The 27,808-nt window shown below is 31.6% G+C and overlaps 1 protein-coding gene across 2 annotated transcripts; it reads right to left on the reverse strand.

Moving 5' to 3' along the window:
* Nucleotides 1-4,605: 4,605 nt before the first annotated feature.
* On the reverse strand, nt 4,606-8,403 carry LOC111401204 (glutamine synthetase nodule isozyme). Of its 2 annotated transcripts, none has more exons than XM_023028833.1 (13): nt 8,207-8,402; nt 7,240-7,279; nt 7,049-7,152; nt 6,913-6,961; nt 6,709-6,815; nt 6,527-6,614; nt 6,234-6,362; nt 6,060-6,134; nt 5,893-5,946; nt 5,766-5,803; nt 5,630-5,678; nt 5,135-5,245; nt 4,606-5,034 (listed from the first exon to the last, which is right to left on the reverse strand). In XM_023028833.1, the coding sequence occupies exons 1-13, from the start codon at nt 8,278-8,280 to the stop codon at nt 4,882-4,884; spliced, it is 1,071 nt and encodes a 356-aa protein (XP_022884601.1). In that variant the 5' UTR covers nt 8,281-8,402; the 3' UTR covers nt 4,606-4,881. The 2 variants fall into 2 exon arrangements, with proteins under 2 accessions (XP_022884601.1, XP_022884602.1); XM_023028834.1 differs by lacking the exon at nt 5,135-5,245 and adding an exon at nt 5,261-5,418 and having other exon boundaries at nt 4,653-4,876; nt 5,519-5,678; nt 8,207-8,403.
* Between the last annotated feature and the right edge of the window lie 19,405 nt (nt 8,404-27,808).

Consider the following 27,808-nt stretch of genomic DNA (forward strand, 5'->3'; position numbering starts at 1 on the left):
CCAGGCTTCATTCAAAGAGAGAAAATTATACTTATTATGCCCTGTTTGACCCATTATCTAAATAAATAAATAGATAATCTTTAAAACTCATTTTAATTACACATTTTCGCAATAAAATATTTTACACATAATTCTAAAATATTTTTCAACATTTTAATCACAAATTCTTCAAAAATTCAATACCTTAAAAATCATTTTTAACGACTCAAATACAAGCTAAGTTTAAAAATTACTAAAATAAACTAACGATAAAAAGACATAAATATTCTTTCAATTACAAAAGAAAATATGTCACGATAACTCAATTTAGATTTTAAAAAATTAACGATTCTTTCATTTTCATCAAACTATTTACTCTAACTCTAAAGCCTCACTAAAATATATTCTACTTGCTCATACATGTCCTCAAAAACATCTCTGAACAGTTTATTAGATGCCAACATATCAGTATTTTGGGTCAGTAAGAACTTTTGTACTTTCTTGTAGTTGTTAGTTTGGTTTTCATTGTTTTAAGTTTCGTTTATAATTATAATGCTATGTTGGATTATTTTAGCGTGTTTCGATACATAGATAATTATTGGATAAATTTGTGAATTTTTTGAGCAAATTTATAGAAAATAATGTAGTTTGTGCATTGTTAAATAGATTATCTGTTACGATTGTCAATTGATTGTAATTTGTAGCGGGTCCTTAGTCAGTTAACTGGCTATCTAGTTTTGAAGCATATCTAGGTAATTAACTTTTCTTAATTTTATTTTAAAACGAAGATATGAATACTAACTCCTCGCAGTTTGTTACTTTGGTCAGTTTCTAAGGAATAAACATGGTTGATGGACATGAAATTTGACTGGAAGTAATAGAGAAGGTATTATTTCACTTCATGTATTAGGGAATGCATCATATACGGACGTGTACCGTAATGTGAAAAACTTCCTTAGTGTTGATAACTCTGAATACGAGATAAAGGTCGAATTTATTTTTTTCGACAATACACGTTTTCTCAATTCTACTTGTAAGGATTGCATCTGACTTGCAAGTGAAGTGGGTTGATTCAACTCAAACAAAATCATCATTCTTCTATATGTGTAACTCTTAAAAGGAAAGGTATCTCTAAGAACATGAAACAACTGATGAAGTAGACCATGATGTGGATGATTTTGAACACAATGAAGATAACTTGAGAGTATGACGTAGTTATTTATGAGATAATTGCTACAAATCAAGATCTCAAGCAATTATACCAAAAAGGCAAAATCAAAAAGGATAAAAGCTGGTGCATGAAACAGAATACACATAGCAAATATAAAAGAATAATTGCATAAAATAAAAGAAGCACTATAAGCCTGATTACACCTAGGATACTTAACTTGGGACTTAGATTTCTGATGAAGGTTATTAAGTTAGTTGAAATTTGGAGGTTCAGATATTCAAATCTATGGAGAATCATCACAAATCGAGATAGTAACTTTCATTGGTTAAATCCAACTGAACTTGAAAGGAATATGAAAGAGTGATGAGAATTCAACCATTAGCATAAAAACTCCCTGGTGTAAGAATGAAAAATAAGTTTGTGGATGTGCATCTTCCAAGAGAGAGAAAATATTTGACTTTTTAAGGTCAAGAAATAATCAAATCTGGAGTTTATGGTGATTGAACTTACTATGCACGCACGCACACACACCAATCTAACATTGGATATTTAGAATAATTGATTTTGATAGCATATCCTGGAAGAATTTTATGAATTTTTAAAGCAATTTCAAAACTTGAGGCAAAATTTCAAGTCATCTAAGTTATTTTTATTTTATTTGTATGTATTGAGTAGCTAATTTTGTTTGAAATGGATAAATATTCATGTTTGGGATATTTGATAGGGAAAATTTCATATTTAAGAAAATAAGTATAGCCCATTTCAAAATTAAGAAACAAAGTTCAAAATTTTAAAAATCAAATATTAATTAAATTTTATTTATAAAATAATTAATTAATAAGATAAATATATTGACACGATTTGGTCACAAAATATCAAATTAATTGGTCACGGAATTTTTTTTTATCACAAATTAAAAATTTTATAGGTCACAAACTGATTTCTCAATTAAAAATTTATCAAATAAATAGATCACACATTATTCCTTGATTACAAATAAAAAAATGTATAAGTCACGACTTATTTAACGGTCACACAATATCAAATTAATGAGTCAAGAATTATTTTAAGTCACAAATTATCAAATTATTGATAACAATTTAACACATTTTTAGGTCACACATTATTTATTGATATTGATTACATATTATTTATTGGACACACATTAATCAATTTATTGTTCACAATCAATCAAATAATTTTTGACCAATCCTCCAGTAGACCGTCTCCACCAGAACCACCACCACCTCGCGATAACTGACATCAATATCACCAACTTCACCATCTCAAACAAACCAATTTCAAGATAAATTTTTAGTCACTAAGATAAAGCTGAACCCTTTGTTTTGATGTTTTAATTTCAATTTTGAGATTTCAACATTTGATGCTTGTTTATCTTGAATATTTATTATATGATTAATGCTTTCAATACTAGCTAATAATTAAATTAAATTATGATCTTTATTTTATTAGAAATAAATTATAAAGATTTTTTCAATTGATAATAATCATTTTAGAGTCCAATATAGGATAGAGATATGCATATATGTCTTGCATGATTTAATTAAATGTCAAGTGATTAAATGCATCTACACATTTTTGTAATCTTCATAGAGATAGTGTAGGTTCACAGGTAAGGTTACGTTTCATTGTCCTCGACTGATATTAATAAAATGTATATGAAATTCTAGTGCTTGTCTAAATGTCTCTTAGTTGTTCGTTATTTTAGCTTATAGATAATTCTAGATTATTTTAGTTATAATTACAAACAATCCTATAGTGCTATTCAATTAGAGTTAATATTAGTTAAAACCAAATTAAGGAATTGTACTTTGTTATACTTTATTACTACATTTACTAAGCCCTTGTTTGATCTTCAATATTTTTAATATACATTTTTTTTTTCATTATTCTTTTAAATCACACAATCTTTAATAAAATAATATTACAAGCAATTTCAAAATTTTTCTTTATTTTTTAACCACACATTCTCCATTAATCTACTATTTCAAAATGTATTCTTAGCAAAAATATAAAATATAAAATATAAAAAATGGAGCTCAAATAGTAGCTATCAGTATTTTTAAACATAAGGAAAAATACAATTGACCTTTCTTAAATTAGTCAATCTTCAATCTTTTTTCTGTTTTGTCCAGCTCTCGACCATCGCTTTTGTAGCAACTCGCTGATTGACTGATGTAGCATAGGTCAAATTTTAAACAAAATAGTGGGCAAATTTCATCTCATTACGGCACTGTGAAACGATCTCAGTTAGCCAACATCAGGGATTCCCACTAAGGCACAACGTAAGCGACAATAGGGATGCAAGGGAAACGCACAAAATGCAATATAGATTTAGGGGTGAATCACCCAACTTTTATTCTCGTCTTTCTAGATAATATAAAAATTCAAGAACCAGAAGGATTATAACAATGTACTTCGATTTGTGTCTCAAAGACATTGCCAACTCAATTTTTGCAAGTGACGGATCTAGATGGCGTCATGTAAGGTCAACTGACCCCATAAAATTTCACAACCAATTTTTTTATTTTATTTTATTTTTATTATTATTTTTTAAATTCCTTGACAATTTTCCCCTTTCTTCCTCCCACTTGCATGGCAGGGAACCACAGCCACATCGTGGAAAAACCTCAAATCCTTGACCTTCGCCTTCTTGTCACTGATTTCTTCCACAATTTTTGTCTAATTGTCTCCACCTATCCTCTTGCTCTCTTCGAATCCACCTCTAGGCCCTAGGCTTTGTTTCATCCTAACTTGTCGACGGCAAGACATCAAACGACATCGTTGAGCTACTTGAGCTTCGTAACTTCTATGAAAATTGTTTCTCCACCTACTTCGATGATATGTAAATATTGCATAGGATTTGGAACATTTATTTCTTAGAATATATTTTAATATATTCTAAATAATATTAAGAAACTAAAAGATATTTTAATTCATGCCTCCAAAAATTCTATGGTGACAAAGAATGGGAAGGCCCCTCAAGCCATGTTGTCTAGTTTGCGCATTGTCAATGCCAATGCTAAAAGAGTTGCTAAGTTTATCTTCAATACAATATATCTAGAAGTATATCTAGTTGATGGGGCAAGAAAGAAGTAAGACATTTGTCGATATAGAGGGGGTCTTCTATAAAGAGTAATTCACCATAATTTAATATTTTCTACCTTTCGGTATTTTTTCTCATGTTTCTTATTTTTTCTCTCCCGATTATTTATTCTTTCTCACATTATACATACACATTAGAGATGAAATTTGAATTATAGACGAAATTATTGTAGATGAAATTTGAACTAAGTTGCGCGTATTTATTAGATATTAATATCACGTTTTTCTATTTCGATGACACCTAAATTACAATTTAAGGAGTGCATTAGAAGTGTAGGAAAGGTAGAAAGGCCAAATGGACCCGCATGCAACCACAAAAAGTAGGGATGCCTAATGCTCTAGGTCTCATTTCTGTTACTGGACAGAACACGAAAGATTACAAATTGTCTGAGGCCATTCATAAAATCCATAAACATTGCAGTAGAAGGATGCACGATTAGATAAGATATTCATTTTCCGACGGCGAAAATCGACCCTTTCGTGCTTGTTATTAAATAGACACTTAACATAAGACGAGAGCGATGATCTCAACCTTTGCAGCAAGAAATATAAACGACGAAAACCCTACTGAGAGAAAATCCAACGTTTAGACAAATGAATTTCTCTCAATTCTTCATGAGGATGGTGGTTTGTGCAATCATTGAAGTAACAACATAAGGGTCCATATTTGAAGCAGGCCTCCTGTCCTCAAAGTATCCCTTTCCTGCTTTCTCCGTGTCTCGACCTACACGGACCGATGCTCCTCGGTTTGCGACCCCCTGTTGGAAGACGAGTCGAAAAACTGAATGAACTTATCAAAGTAAAAGATATTGCTTCCATATGTCCAAAAAGTAACTGTGCAAGGGAGTTTATATTTACCCATTTGAAGGTGTTTATGTCAGCAGTTTCGTGTTTTCCAGTGAGACGACGCTCATTGCCTTCACCGTATGCAGAAATATGCTCTTTGTGTCTAAGTCCAAGCTTTTCAATTTTAGACAAATGAATTTCTCTCAATTCTTCATGAGGATGGTGGTTTGTGCAATCATTGAAGTAACAACATAAGGGTCCATATTTGAAGCAGGCCTCCTGTCCTCAAAGTATCCCTTTCCTGCTTTCTCCGTGTCTCGACCTACACGGACCGATGCTCCTCGGTTTGCGACCCCCTGTTGGAAGACAAGTCGAAAAACTGAATGAACTAATCAAAGTAAAAGATATTGCTTCCATATTACCAAAAAGTAACTGTGCAAGAGAGTTTATATTTACCCATTTGAAAGTGTTTATGTCAGCAGTTTCGTGTTTTCCAGTGAGACGACGCTCATTGCCTTCACCGTATGCAGAAATATGCTCTTTGTGTCTAAGTCCAAGCTTTTCAATTGCCTTCTTTATAACTTCAAAGCCTCCATCATTTCTCATAGACTTGGTGCTATTTGAGAGCAGAAGAAAGTGAGATTCATTAGACACTCAAATAGAAGGTGCAATTTTATCATCTATTATTCTTCCAAAACATTACCTGTAGTTGGTGTGAGCACCAGCTCCGTTCCAGTCGCCCTAGTAATAAACCAGACAAAAGGAATCATAAACCGAGCCAAGATCCTATCTATGCCATATTAGCCAATATTGGATCATAAAAATCTCACCTGGATAGGTTTGGGGTCGAATGATAATACGACCCCAGCAATCTCGGTGATCCTCTGTAAATCAATTCATCATCGAACATTCCAACACAATTTCCGAGTCCATTAGCGCGCGAAACATTTAACGACTAAAAATAATAATAATCACAAGAAGTTATGTTAGAGAGTACCTCGAGGATGTAACGAGCTACCCACAACTCATCACCAGCTGAGATGCCAACAGCAGGTCCAACTTGAAATTCCCACTGAATAGAATTTGCAAAATGTTCACATTGAAACTTATGAAGATAAAAAGAAAATAAGTAGCCAGTCGAGAGGGGATGCTAAAGACTGGTAAACTATACCTGGCCCGGCATCACTTCACCGTTGACGCCACTTATGTTGATTCCAGCATAAAGACATGCCTTGTAATGTGAATCTACGATATCACGTCCAAAGGCTTTGTCAGCTCCAACTCCACAGTAATATGGACCCTAGATGCAACACAAGAGTTTATTATCAATTGATGAGCCAAAACTCTTAATTGAACTAATCAAAACATTTCAGCAATCACAATTGTTAATAAGCACAGATTAAGGAGCAATGACACTGGAAGACTTGAAGGAGAAAAAAACAAAAACAAAAGCAAGATAATTACTTGAGGTCCAGGATAACCTCCAGTAGGCCATCCCATAGGCCAGTTAACATCCTTTTGCAATAAGGTGTATTCTTGTTCGATGCCGTACCTGTTAAGAATATAGTTTCAGAAATCGGAGATTGTAGAAAGGAATTTAACTAACTGAGGAGTCGTGAATGGAGAACGTAATGATGATACAATACCATGGTTCTTCGGCAACAACATCAGGATGGCTGAATATTTGGGCTGCACTGTGCCTTTTGTTAGTTGAAATCGGCTCACCAGCTGGGGTGTAAGCATCACACATGACCTACGGACAAAGATGAAAAGGCAATCTCATATTATAAGATAATCCAAACATAATTAAAAGCAAAATATTTATTAGTAATAAGGAAAAAACAACTCACCAATATGTTATTCCCCCTCCTGAATGGATCTCTGAAAATTGCCTGAGGGCTGTCTCATCGCATTGCATCATGAAATGCGTTAATTCGAATGCATATACTTCATTATATAAGATATCTTAAATGGAAAACGGCTTACTATAGAATGACTTCGCTGTCTTCTCCAGGCGCTTGGCCTGTGCTCGACCCATCATAGTTCCATTTCGGAAGCTTTGCAGGGTCATTAACAGGTCCAGAAAGTGTCTATCAAAACCAAAGATACTATATGAGAAATCTATAAACTCATTATGAAACATTAGGAGAAAATCTGTAATAAGAAGGGTTAATTACCCTTGCTTTGCTTCTGAGGTCCATACCAGAGCCACCGATCCTGTTAAAATATTGTTTAGCACAAGTAATTAGTCATCGATGTACAACAGACGACCAAAGGAATTGATCAGGAGAATAGAAAGAAACAACTACACTGAATTAACAACAATGTAGTATAATCAGTGCCATAATATATAAATAATTCGCGGCTTCTGCAATCTGCAATCTCAATTCAGGTATTTTTTTTCCCTTCTCGGAAATCGACTAAACTGGCCAGTTCGGTTAGTCAGGTTATCGGATTTTTGCTTACTCCTTGTTTAACTGCTTCCCATGCTTACTATTTAGTGTCTATGCCTCGAAATAAATCATATAAACATCAGGTAGACAGCAAAAAAATGTACATTCAAAAGAAGGATAACAATGAGAAGGCACAATCAATCTCCATTAATAAAGATTACTGTAGAATGATCATAAAGAATGATAAATACAAAAGATCAGATATTTCTCTGTTCTGTGAGAAGCCATAACTGTGGGAAAATACTCAAAAACTCCAAATTAAAATGTGACTTCTTCTGTTCATGGGGTTGATTTGATTGAAAAAGGACGTAAAAATGTAGAAAAAAGGGCATAAACATCAGAAGATCTGCGGATAAAATATACACTAATATACAAAACTGTATTAAAAAATAATAATAATAATAATAATAATAATAATAATAATAATAAAATCAAAAATCAAAACATGTATAATAAAAAGCAAGTTACCAGTCCATATTAATTCAAAAGAGAGCACGCAAAGATAAGAAACAAGCCAAAACGAAGAACCAAAGAATTTGACGATAAAACAGATCAAAATCCACGAAAAATACATCAAGGGATAGGTAAAACAAAGTCCTATAATTTTTTTGGGAGAAAAAAAAAGGAAAAACAGAGAATCCAATTTTATCAAGAAACAGAGCAACCCAATGATGCAATCAAGAAAACTCACCATATGTATTCAGCAATAATCTTCTCAGTAGTGTCGGAGAGATTGAGATTAATGAGATCTGAAAGAAGTGACATTTTGCAGGATTTCAACTGATTATTTTCTTTCTGTAATCTCAACCGGTGGAGACTGGCTTTTATGAGGAGAGATGGAGAGTGGACGAGAGAAAAACTCTGCAATTTTTACGTCTATTTGTAACTAAATAGTAACAAGGTAAAAATAAATTTTATTGAATAATACAACTTTAGTAAAATAAATAAATATTATTTCTAGTGAAATAAAATCGATTTTATATATTTTTATTCCTTCGTTCGTTTATTTATTAAGGATACAAGACACCGTATAGTCAAATCATTCATAGTGCATAACACCATTTTATTTATTTATTTAGTATCATTATTACTACTCTTTATTACTACTACTTCGAATCACAACTATGTTAAATTTACTTTATCGTCTTCGAGAAATGAAGTAAGGAAGTAAATAAAATTGGTGAATATATAGGATTCTCATCTTACTGTAGATCACCCGTTTACTTGGTAATTATAACTAAATTTTGGGTAACATTTGTTGTAAATATAGTAGTATTTATAAATGACTTTTATAACTCTGTAGTCTCAGTCCTTATGATTATTGTATATTTTGTAATCCTAATTCTTTCATATAAATATGAAGCTTTGATTTTTAATAATACATAAACTTATTGGCTTCTCTCTTTTGATCCTTTTTTCTCTCTAATTTATAACACTTCATTAACACGATTCTCTCAAAATCAAAGTTGGCCCCGTTTGAGCCATATTAATGCAAGAATGAGAATGAAAAATATAGTCGTTACATGCCTCACACAAAAGATAGAAAGTAAAATATGATGGTTTGATATGATGGATAACGATCATATTTTTCATTTTAATGAACAAATAATGGAAAACAAACCGAAGCTAATTAATTAGAAGTTAATAGGTTTTACTATCAAAATCATAAACGTGTACCAAAATTAATTTAATAACACTTGAATTTTATGTTTACAAACTGCTGATGTGTAATGAATTCATCTTGTTGAAAGTTTGCCAAATTAATTGGGTAATGGTTTACACGCATTCTGCGCACCTGTACAACCTTCAATTTTGTGAAGTTGGAATCAATTCTGCCATCGCTCTTTCTTTATGATTTGATTTGAATTATGCTATGTAGCTTTGCAACCCCGATTTAGGTGGAACTAGATGATTGGTTAAAAGAAATGTGAAATTAAACGAGTCATTTAATTTTACCTATCAATTAATGCCACATTAACACCACATAAACTGGGGATTGCAACCCATGTGGGGCTAAATAGCATTACTCATTTGATTTGATCAGTTCAAATGTCATCCTCATTAATTGTTGCTGCCATGAATACTTTTTAATTGCATTTACTTATCTTCGAATTAGTAAGAAAAATTAATTATTCAACAACTTAATTTTTAATGTGTGTTTGTCTTAATATTTTTTCTTCTTTTTAATCATCACAGCTTCTGTTAAAAATTATTGTTGCTTCTGAAGTAGCACACTATTATTTATAAATATTCTAGTTAGAGCATAATCAAATACAAACTAACGTATATTATGTTCTTACTCTAAAGAATAAATTCTTGTATAATTGCTTTTGAAGAAGCAGTATTAAAATTAACATGCTCTCGAACTAGCACGCATCTTGAATAATACATATCTCAATGTGTTCTTGAAGAAACACAAGTTAAACAACTCAATACTGAATTATAATTTTTAAATGAAAACAATTTTCTATATTATTAATATTCAAAAAGAACATTAATTTATCGTTGTTAAAGAGTATGAATTATAATTTTCTATACTCTAGAAGAATATTGACATATTATTTTTGAACAAACATAATAAAAGATGATGTGCTTTTGAAGTAGTACATGTTTCGAAGAATATATAATTTTGATTCATGTTTTATTCTTGAAAGAAAATATATAACTCACATCACCTTGACATTGATTAGTCTGTCTACTTGATTGATTTTTATATGATTATATAATGTTTAATCATATTTTTTCAAAATTAAATATTGAATTATATTTTATATTGAACTAGAAGTTCAATTTGATTTGGCAAGACCAATAGACCATCACTAGACCAATAATGATATGAAATTAAAAATTTAAATGGACACTCAATGAAAAACTAGAAGATTCTTTAATCCAATGAATTCCAATATATTATTTGTTCTCTTTATTAACAATTGATCATTAAATATTACTAACTAAAATAGTACTAAATTTTCTACATTTCTAAAAATTAATTAAGATGATAAAGGGGGCACATCTAAATGTTATTTTTACCTAATAGATTTGATACGTAAACTAGATGATTGTACGGTATTCGCAACCTGAAGTTAGTGAAATTATTGCTTAAATTTAAAATTATGAACATAATTTTCAAATTATACAATTAAGATAGTGTTTTTTTAATGCCAGGGATTCTAAATCTCGACCTTTTGAAAATTGTTAGTTTGAAATGTCGATAAATGATTTAACATGATTGCTTGTTAAACTCTTCCAATTAATTCAATTCAGAACAAAGTACTTCCAATTCTGTTAGGGAAAGTTATTGCGCTTCATATCAACATCATAGTTTTTCCTGTTATAATTGGTTTTTTGTCAAAGCCTAATTTTTCTCACATACTTATTTTCAAAGTACAATATATGTAAAATTGATCAACTATAATACACTAAGATAGAGAGTAAACAATGCAAAGAATAAATGAGTAGTTTGAAGGGTGATATTTTATAAAGTAATGTGTAGATTGTCAATTTGACTGAACAATTTTCTCAAGATTAAGGAGAAGAATTAAAAAAATGCAAATAATGCACAAATTCATCATTATATAAATCATCGCAAAAGATAATTCGAATCAAAAGTTCGAAAGATAATTAATTTATATGCATTTACCAAACAAAAGATATCAGCAATATCAACACAACATATTTAAATGCTCCAACTCGAATTGACTCTTGGAAGCACAATTTGTTAAAACTATATTTGATAAATTTATGGCACGTCTAAAACGTGATAATATTTGATTCTAATACCCCAAAAAAAAAATCAAATAAAAATGAAGCAATTAGTAAAGATGGTCATATTAAGGAGTATATATATATATATATATATATTCTTAATGAGCATTTAAACATAACAAATTATAAAAACCCAAGATTCAAGTAACCAATATATTGAAAATTGAGATATCTCAATAAGTTATGCCATTATAAAAAATAATAGAATCCAAATGGAAAAAGTTGTTGACAACACATTTGCACATGAAATTTGAAATATGTGATAATTAACTTATCTGGTATGACTATTAATGTTATTCTCGAAGAATTTAATATGTATGAAGAATAATTCAAATGATATTATCATGAGAGGATTAAATACGCGTTGTACTATTTTTTCCCCGATCAAGATTTGTTCCATTGGATTTTCTTGGCAAGGTTTTTAACTAAACAACTTTTGTAGTGTATTCGAAAGAATAATAAGTTATTTTTCCTTCATTAAGATTTTTTCCACAAGGTTTTTCCTAATACGGTTTTAATGAGGCATATTCTTTTGATGAAGAATGTCTATAACATGTAAGATATTTACTCTCAAAACAATATTCCTATTTGTATGAGCCTCTCGAAGAAATCAACAATAGCTATTTTTTGAATCATCATATTACTACACTCCTTAAAGGTTGATAAATATTTTATATGAGGATGATGTTATTTGAAGTCACCGACTTACAAAATATCAATATTGAAGATATTGACATATAAGACATGGATCGTTTGATACAAGAATTGAAATCAAGAGGAGTACCTGTGTCGTTTTCCTTCGATCAAGTTTTGTCCCACTGATTTTTTTATTTTTTTATTATTTTTTTTATGAGGCAACATTTTATTACTTCAAATTGCTTTTATTCAATTTAGCTAAACTTAAAGATCTTTTCAATCAATCACTTCAAAATTTGAATAAATAACCCCTAGATAATATTTCTAATCCTCGACAGTAGGTCAAAATGTATATTGTACCGTTCATCACACTTTCCAGATTTCACCGTTGACGAATTAGCTAATATGCACAATTCTTGGCACCACACACAATTTGACACACCTTGGAACTTTTGTCAATCATACCAGGGCCCATATTATGATCAACAGAGGGACCTTGTTGATGACATAACCAAGAAAATTAAAGTAGATGTTAAATTTGATGACCGTCTAAACCCTAAGCTTTTAGATTGGCCAAATACCATCAAAGGTGTACTTCGATTGGTACCAAATGCTTGACTACCAACGTATTCATTTCATCAAAAAGAAATTCGTGAAATAAACACTATTGGTAAAAAATGACACAACCTTGACTGTTTAGGATAGCCTATCACTATGGGAGGAAAAATAAATAAATAAATAAATAAATAAAATCTCACTGAAAACTACGTCCTACTTTAACATTGATCTCAATTTTTAAAGCGTCTACTTAACTATAAACAAAACTTTTCGATCATGTCTAACTATAGATCTCGTTTTGATAAAGTTGTTTATGTAAGTGTTATGTCCTAGATCCAACCAATTTTGGACATAAATACTTTTGATATATAATTAATGCAATTTAATGACAGATCTATTATTTAATTAATAGACAATTAAATAAATAATAGAGTCCGTAGATTCAAATCTTCATAATTTGTTAATCACAAGGAGTTGTGATTGTGAGATACAAATTACATATGATTGAATCTTAAATCGTCCGTGGTCGTAAGTAATAATGAGATACGGATATCGTTATAATGGATAGACCATTACGTGTGTTATTTCTTACTTGTGAAGTAAGTAGCTGATCTCACAAGCTAAAATGTGATGACACTTAAATGAACACGTGAGTATTTTGTTATAGAACAAAACATTGGAGACCCAACAAAAGATTCCACATGGATAACTATCTGAGTGTCAGTTGTTGATTTCTAATGTTCGGTAGTGGGATTGATCTTTTGACTTGAGGTCGTCATAGTATCTTATATGAGGACAGTCTTGCTTTTGACGGTATTGGATGTTGCTTTACCAAGAGCTGCTAATACGACATCATTTGGGGATGTCAAGAATCGTATGAAGATTGTGAATGACCAATAGAGGATTCGTCACTTTTAGATAGTAGGAGATTATGATCTACGTTTCATTCAATTCAGTCGATAACGAAATCATTGGTCAAGGTGTACTCAAAAGTCGAAAATGAGTTTTCGACTTATATTGATTTAATAGTGGAGTGAAAGATATGATCGATATTCGGGATTAACACACTTCCATATTTCGTAATTGATCGGATCATATTGACGAAGGGATTATAGTTTCACGGTAAACGAACGAGTTTGGTTTTGTCATACCACATGATATTCTTCGTCACATGTATTGTCCTGACACATTGCTAGATGTCAATCTGGGACGGTGAGTGTGAATTGGTGATAAATCAAAATAATATTTTACGTTGTTAGGTATTGTGATCGGGAACCTGATGGGTCACACACAAAAGAGAATTGGAAGATTACAATTTGTCAATTAATTAATTTAACAACCGTTGGATAAATTAATTAATTGGGTTGGTTATTTATAGGCCCGAAATAATTAATTGGATTAATTAATTCACGAACCGAATTTAATTAAATGAATTAATTAAATATTGGATCGGACCAAACCAAGCCCACTTGAGTTTATATAAATACATGGCTAGGGTTTTCAATTCATATAGTTTTCTCATAATTTCTTGCTATCACAAGAGAAGAAAACTCTGGTAGCTGCAATCTGTTCTCTATGTGGATTACCGTTGGAAATTGGATAATTGGACAGCTGTGGTTGACAGATCAACGTCGTTGGAGCGCAAGTAAAGCAAAGGAGTTTGCAGATGTAGAAAAAGTATGATTTTTATCACAATTTCTATCTAAACACAAAGGCGATTCCTGATGGAAATCGAAAATTATTTTATTTCCACTGTGCATGTTAAGTAGATTCCCAATAGTGGTGTCAGAGCCTACTTTGTATTTGTTAGAGATTGTTTTGAATTTTTGAGCATAATTAAAAGTTGATTTTGTTCGTTTCATTGTTTCTAGCAATTATGAAAGCTAATTTTCATATTCAAAATTTGATTTTGAAAAGAAAATAAATTTTTGGAATTTGATTTGAAGGAAAAAAAAGAGAGAAAAAAAAGGTAGGGTAGGCAGTGGAGCCGGTTGCCGTCGGCAGGGCTAGCAGCTGCTGCCGCGCGCTTCGACAGCACTGCTCACCGCTACCTCTACTGGATTAGCTGCTGCAGGCGGCAAGAAGTCGCCGCTGTTGGACAGCGGCAGCCTCCGCCCCTGATTAATAAGAACTGGCTTCGCAATGAAAGAAGATAAGGTGATTTCGTAGGGTTTTAGATTCGGGCGAGGTGATTTGGAGGCAGGGGCGTCCTCTGCAATTAAAGTAATTATGGGCCCCTGTCTGCAATTATAGGAATGGGGGTCAAAATTACAATTTTAAATACAGGGCTTGTCATGCAATTTTCGAGATTGAGGCCCTGTTAATAAATTTTTAATTGGGTCAAATTGCAATTTTTTAAAATGGATTTGAATTTGAATTTGAATTTGAATTTTAAAATGGTCTTAAAATTATATATTAAATGGGTTTGACCTATAATTTTAGTTTTGACCCAAATTAAAAGTTTTATTTAAAATTGACGACCTTTTATATATCCGTTAAAATATGATTTTAACTTAAATATTAACTTTGACTCTAAATTGAATTTATTTCATTTAGGAGTGTTATCCTAGATTAAAATATTAATTCAATTTAAATTAGAGTTGGACTCTAATTTAATACTTAATTAAAATTTGATTTTAATTAATTATTCACTCGAATATATTCTTGAAATTAGAATTGGATTCTAATTTGATATTTAATTAAAATTTGATTTTAATTAAATTGTCTCGCCCTAAATTTCTTCTTGGAATTAGAGTTGGAATCTAATTTGATATTTAATTAAAATATGATTTTAATAAAATTAGAGTTAGACTCTAATTTTGTTATTTAATTAAAATTTGATTTATATAAATTCTACCGCCTTAAGTTATGAAATTAGAGTTGGACTCTAATTTGATATTTAATTGAAATATGATTTTAATTAAATAGTTCCGCCCTATAATTATGGAATTATACTCTAATTCGGTATTTAATTAAAATTGGATTTTAATTAAATATTATGATTAATTAAATATTTAATTATTCTGATCCATTTGTCTAAAAGAGTTTAGACGATCTTAATTGCTAGAAACTTGAAACGTGTTTGCATATAATATTAGATATTATATTAGCCTACATTTATGTGATGAACATATTATTAGTGGATGATTATGGACTCGACCATATGGATGTGTTGAATGGTTGATTTCTATTCTTGTCGTTTTGTGGGCCTACGAGCTCTTAATTGTTTTGGGCCTGCGAGCCCCGTTATTATTGTTATTATTTTGGACATGCGAGTCCGTTACTGTTATTGTAACTATGGGCCTACGAGTCTAATTTTATCTAGGTCTGCATGCCAACTAATATAGGATATAAGTTGCAGCTAGACTAATTGAAGACACACGGAGAGGAGAAAATCATGAAGATGGTGCATTGATACTGATCAATGCAATAACCCTTAGGAATTAACCAACTAGTCTTCTTATGGCTCGAGAAGACTAGATAGTAAAGTCCATAATCATCCACACTATTACATTATATTATATATGTGTTTATTTGCATGGTAGATGCGTAATATAACATATATGATTGTTACGATGAGACTTTTAAATGCAAAACCCCTCAACAAAATATTAAGTCACATTTATAATTGTCTTCCATCATTATAGTGAAAAATTAGAGTCTGAAATCGTCTCAACTTGTTGAGTACACTCAAAGCTGGTCGATTAGGGATATGTTTGATACTATGAAATATTGGATATTTCTGAATGATGGGTTCAACTTAACTAAAATTTATCTTTTGTTGAGTACACTTAAAGAGACAAATTTTAGAGGCATGTTAAGCCAACACATAAGATGTGTGAAGACAAAGAGTTGTCGGCTTAATGATTTTGAAGTTGTATGACGATACAATTGATAATAGTATCTACCCAAATGTTATATTAAAGTTTGTTGATCCCAGCCCACTGGGAGTCGAGTATGAACTCCATAAATTTATGTGAGAGGGTCATAAATTTGAATTAAATAGTGGGAGCATAATTAATTTAATAAAAGTGCATGTTAAATTAATTGATGTATTTTATTCTTTTTCTTTTCGTCATTTATATTTATTGAATCGTGAGTAACCATGTGTATTTGAGAGGCATACTGGATGCCAACAATCAAATTAAATTTTCTTGATTGGCACTACAATTTGATAATTGTTCTCAAACATGAGAAAGTTGGTTGTCCTTAAGTAGCCATTTTCCAAAGACACCTGGTGATGACTCGATTAAGGAAGAGGTAGCTGCTATAATACACACAGTGGTGACAACAGTACTGCAACGTATGTGATACCTGCGACTATGTCACCTAAGTTACAAAAGCAACTTGAGAGTATAGATGTTAACACATAATTTTTCATTACAAAGAGTTGTATGATAATAATCATGTGTGGAAGGATATGAGACTTTCAAACAACTATACCGATGCAAAGTGATAAAAGAATCTTCAGTCAATCCTCATGTACTGAAGATGATTGACATGAGAAGTGTCTCAATTGAGTTCAATCATTAACTATAAACTAAGTATTAACTTAGCTCTGCAATCTTTGTCATAGAGTTATTCATACTAATTATGAATTATGATATGAATAAGCTCGAATGCATACTCATTAAGTTGCTTAACATGCTTAGGACTGTTAAGCCCTTTATCAAAGTTGGTAGTGGGCAAACCATTGATTTCTCTAAGAGTGTTAAGAGGAAATCTAAAGGGGTTTCGAGAAAGAATTCAATATGGTTAAGATAGCCTGAGCAAAGGACAATACCAAATCTAATGACCCTTGTCTTCGTTATAGAATGAAAGGTCATTGGAAGAAATATTACAAGACTTATGTCTATTTCATTAGCTTCTTAGGTATTAGATATCAGATGTGGATCTCATATTTATACAAATATGGAGAAACTAAGTGGATGTAGACCACTATAAGAGGGAGAAGTTGACCTACACGTTGAAGATAAGTAAATGTTGCTGCATTGCCTGTAGGAGCATATTTCTTGTCGTTGCCTTTTGGATTAGTATTGGAATTAGAAAAATATTACTTTGTACCCACTATAACTGGAACATTAAATGAGTTTCATGTTCGGACATGACCATTTTACTGTTGAAGACAATTGTTGTTCTTGTTTATCTTGATAAAGATCTTAATAGTTATGGTAAGTTACAAAACAACGTTTATATTCTTCATACTAAGCATTCTATAATGACTATAGAAATTATAAGGCATAAATGCGATAATCTAATTACTCCCTAAATCTGGTATGACAGATTTTGTCATATAGATGAAATGCAATTCCAAAGTTATATAAAGATGTATACATGGGATTAATTCATTTTGACAAGTACAAATTATGCATGTCTGGCACAATGACCAAATCTTCTTTTACTTGAAAAGAAGAAAGTTCTGCATAATTACTAGTCTAATGCATACTGATGCATATGGACTTATGTAAATTGATGTCAGGTAATGTTTCTCTAATTTCATCAATGATCATATATACTTGATGAAGTTGAAACATGAAACTCTTGAAAAAGTTCTAGGGATTCAAATTGGAAGTAAAGAAACGAATATATAGAGATATTCTCACATCAAGATTTGATCGAGATGAGAATATCTTAAAGATGAAATTCTAGATTATCTGAGAGAGAATGCGATTCTATTGCAGTGAACTCCTCCATATACACTGCAGCAGTGGTGTATCTGAAAAGATTAATCGTTAACTACTAGATATAATGCGATTAGTAATAAGCCATGCAAACCTCCCAAAATCGTTTTGGAATCATGCACTAATTGTAGTGTGCTGCACACTAAATCAAGTCTCATCTAAATTGGTTAACAGAACTCCATACGAGTTATGGAAAGACAATAGTCCCAATTTATCTTATATGAAAACTTGGGGCCATGACGCTTATTTGAAACGCCTTGAATCGGATAAGTTTGATACTAAATTCGATAAATTTATATTTGTGGGATATTCAAAACAGATATTTGAATATAAATTCTATTATCGTGAAGAGAGTCTTCGTCTCACGATATATCGTCTTCTTAAAGAAAATGTTTACTGTAGGAGAGGACAGTGAGAGCATAGAACTTGAAAAGAGTCCACAGATATAGTTAACTAAGTAGATGAATTTGAGTTTTATCCCATATCTGATATGGGACATACTCTTAATCAGGGAGTAGAGACTCATGAAGACATGTCAGCTCTATGTGAGTCTAGTAGGATCATTCGACCTTCAAAAAGGTACGAATTCGTGATTACTAATAAGGTATTACTGATCCAGGATGATGAATCTACTAATTGCACAAAAATAAAGTCAAGTGTTGACTTAAAAGGAGATAGAAAAAGGCCATGAAATTCGAGATGAACTTGACGTATGTGAACAAGGTTTGAACATTAGTCGACCCTCCTGATGGGATAAAATCCATAGTTTGTAAATAGTTTACAATAAAAGGTTGACATGGATGAGAATATTCATACATACAATGCAAGACTAGTAGTAATGGTAACAAACAAAGACGATGTGTTGACGACTTTAATGAAACCTTTCGCCTGTAGCTATGCTAAGGTACATTCGAATTTTGGTTGCAATAGTTGCATACCGTGACTGTAAGTTAAAACAAATCTCTTGGAGCTAAAATCTTCGATTTAAGGAAAAATTCAAAATGTTTGATTTTATCAAATATGAAAACGAATTGTGTGTTTACAAGAAGATAGTGGGAGCATTGTTGTATTCCTAATATTATAGGAAACAACATCCCTATATTTCAATCGTTGAAATAATGGTTGTTAAAGAATTTATTCGTGAACGATATGGGGAAGCAACTTGATCTGTAGAGATAGATCTAGAAGATTGCTTAACTCAACCCAATCTATATAAAATATTGAGAATATTTTATATGAAGAAATTAGTTTACTCTTAAACGTTGTGTTGGAAGGGTTCCAAACATGAAGCAACCGTTGATTCAATAACAGAAACCTAATACATCATTACTTCAAAAGTAGCAAAGAGTTGCAGTGTGGATCATGATGTTCATAAATGAACTTGGAGTAGTTCCTGATATTGTTGATCACATGCCATTGTATTGTGATAACAATAGAGCCATTGCGAAAGCGTAGAAACTAAGGTCTCATTAATGATCCAAACATATATTAAGGCAGTATAATCTCATCAGAGATATAATATATAGAAATGACGTAAAGAGAAGAACAAATTCCCACATTTAATAATATTGCAGATCCACTGACGAAGAGTTGTCATAGCACAAATATGATTGTCATGTAGACTCTTATGATATTGGATACATAAATGATTGGATCTAGTGCGAGTGAGAGTTTGTAAGTGTTATGCCCTAGGTCCAATCAACTTTGGACATAAATACTTTTGATATATAATTAATGCAATTTAATGACAAATTTATTATTCAATTATTAGACAATTAAATAAATAATAGAGTCCATAGATTCAAATCTTCATAATTTGTTAATCATAAGGAGTTGTGATTGTGAGATACAAATTACATATGATTAAATCTTAAATCTTTCGTGGTCGTAAGTAATAACGAGATACGGATATCGTTATTATGGATAGACCATCGCGTGTGGCACTTTTTACTTGTGAAGTAAGTAGCCGATCTCAAAAGTTAAAGTGTGGTGACACTTAAATGAATAAGTCGATGTTTTGTTATTGAACAAAACATTGAAGACCCATCAAGAGATTTTACATGGATAACTATCTGAGTGTCAGTGGTTAATATCTAATGTTCGGTAGTGGGATTGGTCGTTTGATTTGAGGTCGTTATAGTATCTTATATGAGGACAGTCATGCTTTGACGGTGTTGGATGTTGCTCTGCCAAGGGCCGCTAATACGGCATCGTTCGGGTATGTCAAGAATCGTATGAAGATTGTGAATGACCAATAGAGGATTCGTTACTCTTAGGTAGTAAGAAATTATGATCTGCGTTTCATTCAATTAAGTTGATAACGAAATCTTTGGCCAAAGTGTACTCATAAGTCGAAAAAGAGTTTTCGACTTATATTAACTTATAGTGGATGAAAGATATGATCGATATTCTGGATTGACGTACTTCTATATCTTGTAATTGATCGGATTATATTGACGAAGGGATTATAGTTTCACGGTAAACAAACGAATTTGATTTTGTCATATCACATGACATTTCCCATCACATGTATTGCTCTAACACATTGCTAGATGTCAATATGGGACGGTGAGTGTGAATTGATGATAAATTAAAAGAGTATTTTAATTTATCAATTTTGATTATATCAAAATAATATTTCACGTCATTAGATATCGTGATCGGGAACTTGATGGGTCGCACACAAAAGAGAATTGAAAGACTACAATTTGTCAATTAATTAATTTAACAATCGTTGAAAAAATTAATTAATTGGATTGATTATTTATAGACCCGAATTAATTAATTGGATTAATTAATTCACGGATCGAATTTAATTAAATGGATTAATTAAATATTGGACCGGACTAGCCTAGGCCTGTTTGGGTTTATATAAATACATGGCTAAAGTTTTCAATCTATATAGTTTTTCTCATAATTTCTTGCTAGCACAGAAGGAGAAAACTCTGGTAGCTGCAATCTGTTCTCTATATGGATTACCGTTAGAGGCTAGACAATTGGACAACTGTAGTTGACAGATCAAGGTCATTGGAATGCAAGTAAAGCAAAGGAGTTTGCAGATGTAGAAAATGTATGATTTTTATCACAATTTCTATCTAAACACAAAGACGGTTCCTGGTGGGAATCGAAAATTGTTTTATTTTCGCTGTGCACGTTAAGTAGATTCCCAACAGTTTATTCATTTTTGGTATTGATAAACCTAAGGATATAATCACTAGATTTCTTAACGGTCAAGGCATGATCTCACGCAACAGGTTGTCATACTCAATTCTTACTCTTTAGAGGATGATCTCCACAAAGCTCTCAAATGAGTTGTTCTCTTGTTTTCCCTACGCTCATTGTGATTCTTCGACCTTTGTCTACCATTGCCAATCCCATCATAAACCATCTAGTGCTCCTGGTAGTGTCCAAATGTCAATCCAGTCTCGCACAATTGTTAGGTCATCATTAAACTTGTCTACACTTCCCTCGAAACTAATAAGAGCTAGCTTGCATACTCTACTTCCTCTCGTGCCCTACCTCTTCAATCATGTGTCACAATTGTCAAGATCAAGGTCATATTGCCTTTGGATGTCCTCATTTTACCCTCACTCTTGATCAAGAACAACTTTCGACTCTCGAGACTAATGAATATTTTACGATCAAACTTATTGGCCATTAGGATGAGGACCTCAACCAATTTGGGTGTTATGAGGAAGAAAAGTTATTGTCTCCATTATGAGATACTTCTTCACCCCTATTGACTCTGGTTCTTGAAAACGAACTGTATAAATATTTAAAAAGAATATTATTTTGTTATTCTTGAAAATTAAAGTTTTATACAAATCAATAGTAGACTACTGTATGTATTCGAAAATTAATTTCAAACAAGTCTCGTTAATGGTTAAAGCTCCTAGATATTCATAACTTATACAAATATTCTATTATACTAAAAATATACTAGGTTGTTGTTTCAAAGCACAACTTTATATTTGCCAATATTTTAGAAAAAATTGTATGTCCCAAAAATTCACAATTCCATATATATATATAAAATAAAGAAAATATTGGAATTTGACATAGAAAAAAATAGTAATTTTTTAAATTTAATAATATTTTAATAGAGATGTATATAGAGAGAGATGCATATATGAAAACTGTGAATGCAAATAACGGTACCCTAGGATAAACATTATAGATCCATATTAATTTTATATATGGATCCAACTGTAAATACATTCCTAATACAATTTCAAAAATCACTATATTCATCCAAACGAGGAGTGAATTTTGGACTCATCTTGTACGTTCCATATGTGTCCCAATCTGGATTTGTTTGAAATATATAAAACGGTGATGCAAAGTGTCGTTGTCATAGGTAACAACGAACTTTGTCAGGTAGTTGGTATTGTTAGAGTCAGATTGAAGTTGGTATATGGAACACGAAGAACACTTAATCATGTTCGACAAAATCCAGATTTGAAGAAGAATATCATTTTTTTTAGTACTCTTGACTCGAAAGGGTCATGTTCTTTGGAGCATGTAGAGTCTTGAGGGTTCGGAAGGGTGTCTGTGTTGTATTGAAGGGTTGAAAGGGGTCTCAATTATGCATCTTGCAAGGTCGAATAGAATCAGTGAAGAAAAGTCAGTGCATGTTTAGTACCGTTGGTGGAGATTTAGTTTGGTATCGTACCTTTGGGATTTGATTCTGGGTTCAAAATGGAGAATACTATTCAATCGAGTTGGGGAATATGTGTAATTTCGCTTTGCCACCATTATTCGTGATTTCATCGTATTCAACTGCTAGGGATAGACCCACCGAGATAGGTACATGGATGCTGCTTTGGTTGCACAAACTTTTGGAGTTTTTAAAGGTGTCGAGACTAGCAAGGAGCATCCAGTGGAAACATTGAGAGTTGATTCTGCTACAGGGTGAACATCAACCCTATTTGGTAAATCTTAAATTCTTTGTAGGAATTTTGGGAACCGATGTTTGGGTTTCAAAATCATTTGTGGATACTGTGGAAGAAGAGTAATTTTTCTTGAGTTAGAGAAACTTGGTTTTGGTTGAAGAGTTTAGTCTATTTCATTACAGGAGAACTTATTTTTTCAAGTGGAGAAATTTTGGAATTTCATTCGTTACACCAAAATTCGTGTCAATATGGAGATTGTTAGGATTTGGGTATAACCCTAATTCTTTGATGAAGATAATTGAGAGGTCTAATCAAAGTGTACATTAAGAAGAATTCTATTTGAAATCCTATTCGAAGTCTATTGGCAAATTTTAGTTAAAATTCTGTTTGAAAGCTCTATTGAAGTTGGAATTTGTGTTGGACATAAAGAAATTAAGATAAGGAAACTTTTATGTATTTTATTTCATCTACAACTTTGCTTATAGAGTTTAGATTGTCCCTATATATATTTAACCTTTTTTTTTTTTTTTTTTACAGTTTATGTATTATTGAAATTATATTTTTCTCTCTATTGGTTGTCGATTAATAAAATGACTCCGTTCTCCCCATCTTTCTTCTTGTTTTATCTTGTTCTTGATTGTGAGATTAATATTTCATATCGGGCCATACTTGTCTCTCTGTTCCCAATAGAAAGCACTGATGAACTATTAAAAAGTATAAAAAAATCTTGGGTTCCCTCTGATTTTTATTTGTTTTGAACAAAAATTACATTTTCTTATCCATTTAATGTGTTAAATGGATAGTTTATCTCATACAAATAAGCCAAACGATCGTAATTTCTTGAGTGCTCTAATATTTTCCTTTGCCGACATGTAAACCATGCTAATAATGCATGGAATCAACCAAAAAGGACTAGACCCTGAAATTAAAATTAAGTTTCTATAATTGCGGGCGAGATTTGCACTTGGTTTCAGACCTTAATGAATTTGTACGGAATGGACCATTTCAATTTTCAAATAATGCAAACGAAGAAAAAACTCATTTATACAAGTTATTGTCAGTCTCCTTTAGGGTTTGACATTTCTTGGGAGGGAACATGCCACTAGAAGCATCTCAATTTTATATATGATCGAATTATGAAACCTTGCAATAGAGGTCAACTCTATTAATTTCTTAACATTTTTATTTAATAACACTAAAATATTGGTCCAAATCGAAGATTCTCTTATATAAGATGCAAAACGAATCTTTATATAAATTAGTTAAGACCAGATTTTTATAATAACTCATGTTTGAGCCATGTGTTTTAAAATTCATTTTCAATAATATATTCTATAAATAAATTAATTATGCATGTAAATTCAAAAGTTTTTCTCATTTTTAACCATTAATTTCCATAAAAATCATCTTTTACAAAATTTATTTTCAAAGAATGAGATCCAACAGGGTTTAAATTGTTAAATGAGGTAGTCCAATAATATTAAAACAGACTAATTAAGGTTTCGAGTTTAGATGTAACAATAAATTTAATTAATGCACTGACTAGTTTATTGTATATTAATTAAGTTAGAATTGAAACATAACCTTTTAAATAATGTTTAAGTTTTCATCTCAAATGATATAAGTAGTTACACTTATGCATCAATTAGTGGTAGATCTAGGATTTTGAGTCAGCACGGGTGATAGTTGACCATCGACTGCAATAAAATATTAAGAATCCATTTGATGTCTTTTTTATTTTTTATTTTTGTAAAAAATGCATTTTGAAATAGTAATTTAATGGAGAATGTGTGGCTAAAATAAAGAAAAGTTTTGAATTTGCATGTAATATTATTTTATTGAAAAATATATGTTTGAAAATAATAGAAAAATATATTTTGAAATAAATAGGAATCGAACAAGGTCTAAAATTTAAATATAACAATTATTTTGTTCAAATTGAACATATATAATTCTGTTATAAGAATGAATTGTACTCACCAAATGACATTGTTGTCAAGTTGTATAATTCAAAGGAAAGGCATCGATTCAAATATTTACAATTGCATTAAACCTGCTAAAATCCAATGTATATTATTTTGTTAAACATAGAGTCAAAATTCAAGAAATGACATAATGGTCAAGTTTCAATAATTCTAACAAGAGCTCACAGGTTCAAATCCCTTTTGGTGCCCTCCTTATTGCATTAATTTTGGAAAAAATTGTAGAACTAAAAATACTGGACAATAAATTGGTCGGTAAAGGATTCAAACCACGGACTTACAGCATGCATATGCAAGTTCTAACCTACTTACTAGTAATATAAGCTAAAAAGTTTATCTATTATCAACCATAAAAGAATTGCTCCCAATGGATTCCTCACGCACGGCCGCGGGTGCTAGCTAGGTGCTGGATCCGACTGCAGGTGCTCGCTAGGTGCTGAATCCGCCACTAGCACCAACCATCAACACATATAGCCTTGTTTAGTGGAGATTAAAATCAATTTTTTTAGTAGATTTCGATAAAAGTCGATGAAATGTGCAGTTGAAAAGTTCTAAGTCCCATAAAATACGTGATTAACATTAAATGTTGACTTTGATTTGAATTAAAATCTAAATTCTAATTTTTGCCAAAGAAAAGTATAATTTGCCGATCTCTTATATATGAACAGAATTTCACTTGCCCAACCACCCTCATACTATGATCAACTTCCTTTCGTAGTACCCTACCCCCAGGGGAATTCGAATCCCCGCTGCCTCCTTGAAAGAGAGATGTCCTAAACCACTAGATGATGGGGGCTGACTTGCTAGGGTTGGCAACGGTTCGGTTATGGGTCGGTTCGGCTAAAACTATAACCGCACCACCAATTTTTTGATCATACCATAACCTCACCACAACCACGTAAATCGGTTCGGTTCGGCACAGTTAGGTTCGGTTAATAATCACGAAAATAAATTATTTCTTATAAGTTCATTCGTCAAATTGATATAAAACGATTTATGAAAAAAGTCAAAGAAAATAAAAACACAATATTTCAAATGAAAATGCAAACATTATCAAACAATATTCCTAACGAAAATACAAACATTATCCCAATTTTCAATTACAAAATACAAATTTAACAAACAATATTATAAATATAACAATACTAAACTTTTCCTTCATTCTTAATTGTTGTGCATCGAAATTACTTGATTCATTCTTTCCTACAAGTCTTACTAGCATAAATCAATACTCAAAGTTGATTCCTATATAGTAAATAAGATATGTAAGTAGAGAATACAACAATACTACCTATTTAGAATGGTCTTAACTAAGATTTAAATAAAAAAAATGTACCTCTTCATCAGCTTCCTTCTCGCTAAACGTTGCACAAGCTCTAGAGTATGATGAACAAGTAAAATTTTCTACACACAATAGAAAAAATTAACAATAAAAGGAGTCGTGCTTAAGTTTGTGGTTTGTGGAGAGTAGGGTTTGCATTTATATACTGTCATCCTAATGCTATTATTATGGGTTAATGGTAAGTTGGCTGGTCGGCTGAGTTAGGTAGATATAATGGGGGGATTTTGCTTTGAGCTAGATAGAAAAGTAGTGTAAAGCCAAATAATCAATTCAATTGTGTGTGTGTGTGTGTGTGTGTTTTTTTAGCTGGTAATCGGTTCGGTTTCGGTTCGACGGCGTAAATACCATACCCGCACCGCCACGAACTGGTTTATTAAAATCAAAACCATAACCACCCCATTGCACCATCGGTTCGATTTTTTTCGCCCCATTCGGTTCAGTTAACCACGATTTTCGATTTTGACGGTTCAAATTGCCATCCCTATGACTTGCCCAACTGCCCTCATACTATGATCAACTTCCTTTCGTAGTACCCCACCCCTAGGGGAATTAGTATGAGGGCGGTTGGGAATTTGAATCCCTGCTGCCTCCTTGAAAGGGAGATGTACTACGATGGGGGCCGACTTGCCCAACCGCCCTCATACTATGATCAACTTCTTTTCGTAGTACCCTACCCCCAGGAAAAAATGAACATGATTACCAACATAAAAATAAACTATCACACTCGATCCATCAAATTGTTTTTGTTACGATCTAGCTTTGTCTCATACTTTCAACAATAGCACGAGATCAAGCCAAGAGAGGAGTCATGTGTCTAAAATGGGAGATCTGTTTATTCATTTTTAGTTTTCAATAAATCTCTTCACATGTTAATCTAATTAATTTTTCTATCATATACTTGATACACATATTATAACTTTTGCACATACCATTTTTTCTAGTTTTCTGTAAGTCCCTTCACATGTTAATCAAATTAATTTTTCTATCACATACTTGATACACATTATTTTTATAGATGGGTCATTAAAAAAAAAAAAAAAAAAAACCTTAAGTTATAACTTTTGCTGGTACCATTTTGAACAATCTCTTATTATACAAAATTAAAATGTTAAATAAAGGACAATATTATTCACCTAAATAATTAAGTTTGAAAGCACATTAAGAACAATTTTAATTTGCTAGAAGAATCGAAAAAGTAAAAGTAAAAATAAAAATAGTAAATCGAAAATGCTCGAGTGCGAAACTTGTACTTTTTGTCAAACTTTCCTCCAAATTATTACTTTATTTTCTTTATATATATATTTTTAGTCTGGTTAATATATGGAGCATTGAAAATTAGAATATTTTGAATGCATTTAAGAGAGTCAAATCCACTATTTATTTTATAATGTTATTTTGAAGAATATCTTGGACCAAAATTTTAACGATGGATTCTTT

This window comes from Olea europaea, chromosome 10 (genome assembly GCF_002742605.1).
Source record: "Olea europaea var. sylvestris chromosome 10, O_europaea_v1, whole genome shotgun sequence".
In the NCBI taxonomy this organism is placed as follows: domain Eukaryota; kingdom Viridiplantae; phylum Streptophyta; class Magnoliopsida; order Lamiales; family Oleaceae; genus Olea; species Olea europaea.

What these genes read in the sequence shown, in the direction of transcription:
- LOC111401204 (XM_023028833.1), bottom strand. Translation starts at nt 8,280, where the DNA reads ATGTCACTTCTTTCAGATCTCATTAATCTCAATCTCTCCGACACTACT. An exon ending in GAGGTTATCCTGGACCTCAA is followed by an intron (nt 6,363 to 6,526) that starts GTAATTATCTTG and finishes TGTTGCATCTAG; the next exon opens with GGTCCATATTACTGTGGAGT. An exon ending in GTGAAGTGATGCCGGGCCAG is followed by an intron (nt 6,135 to 6,233) that starts GTATAGTTTACC and finishes AATTCTATTCAG; the next exon opens with TGGGAATTTCAAGTTGGACC.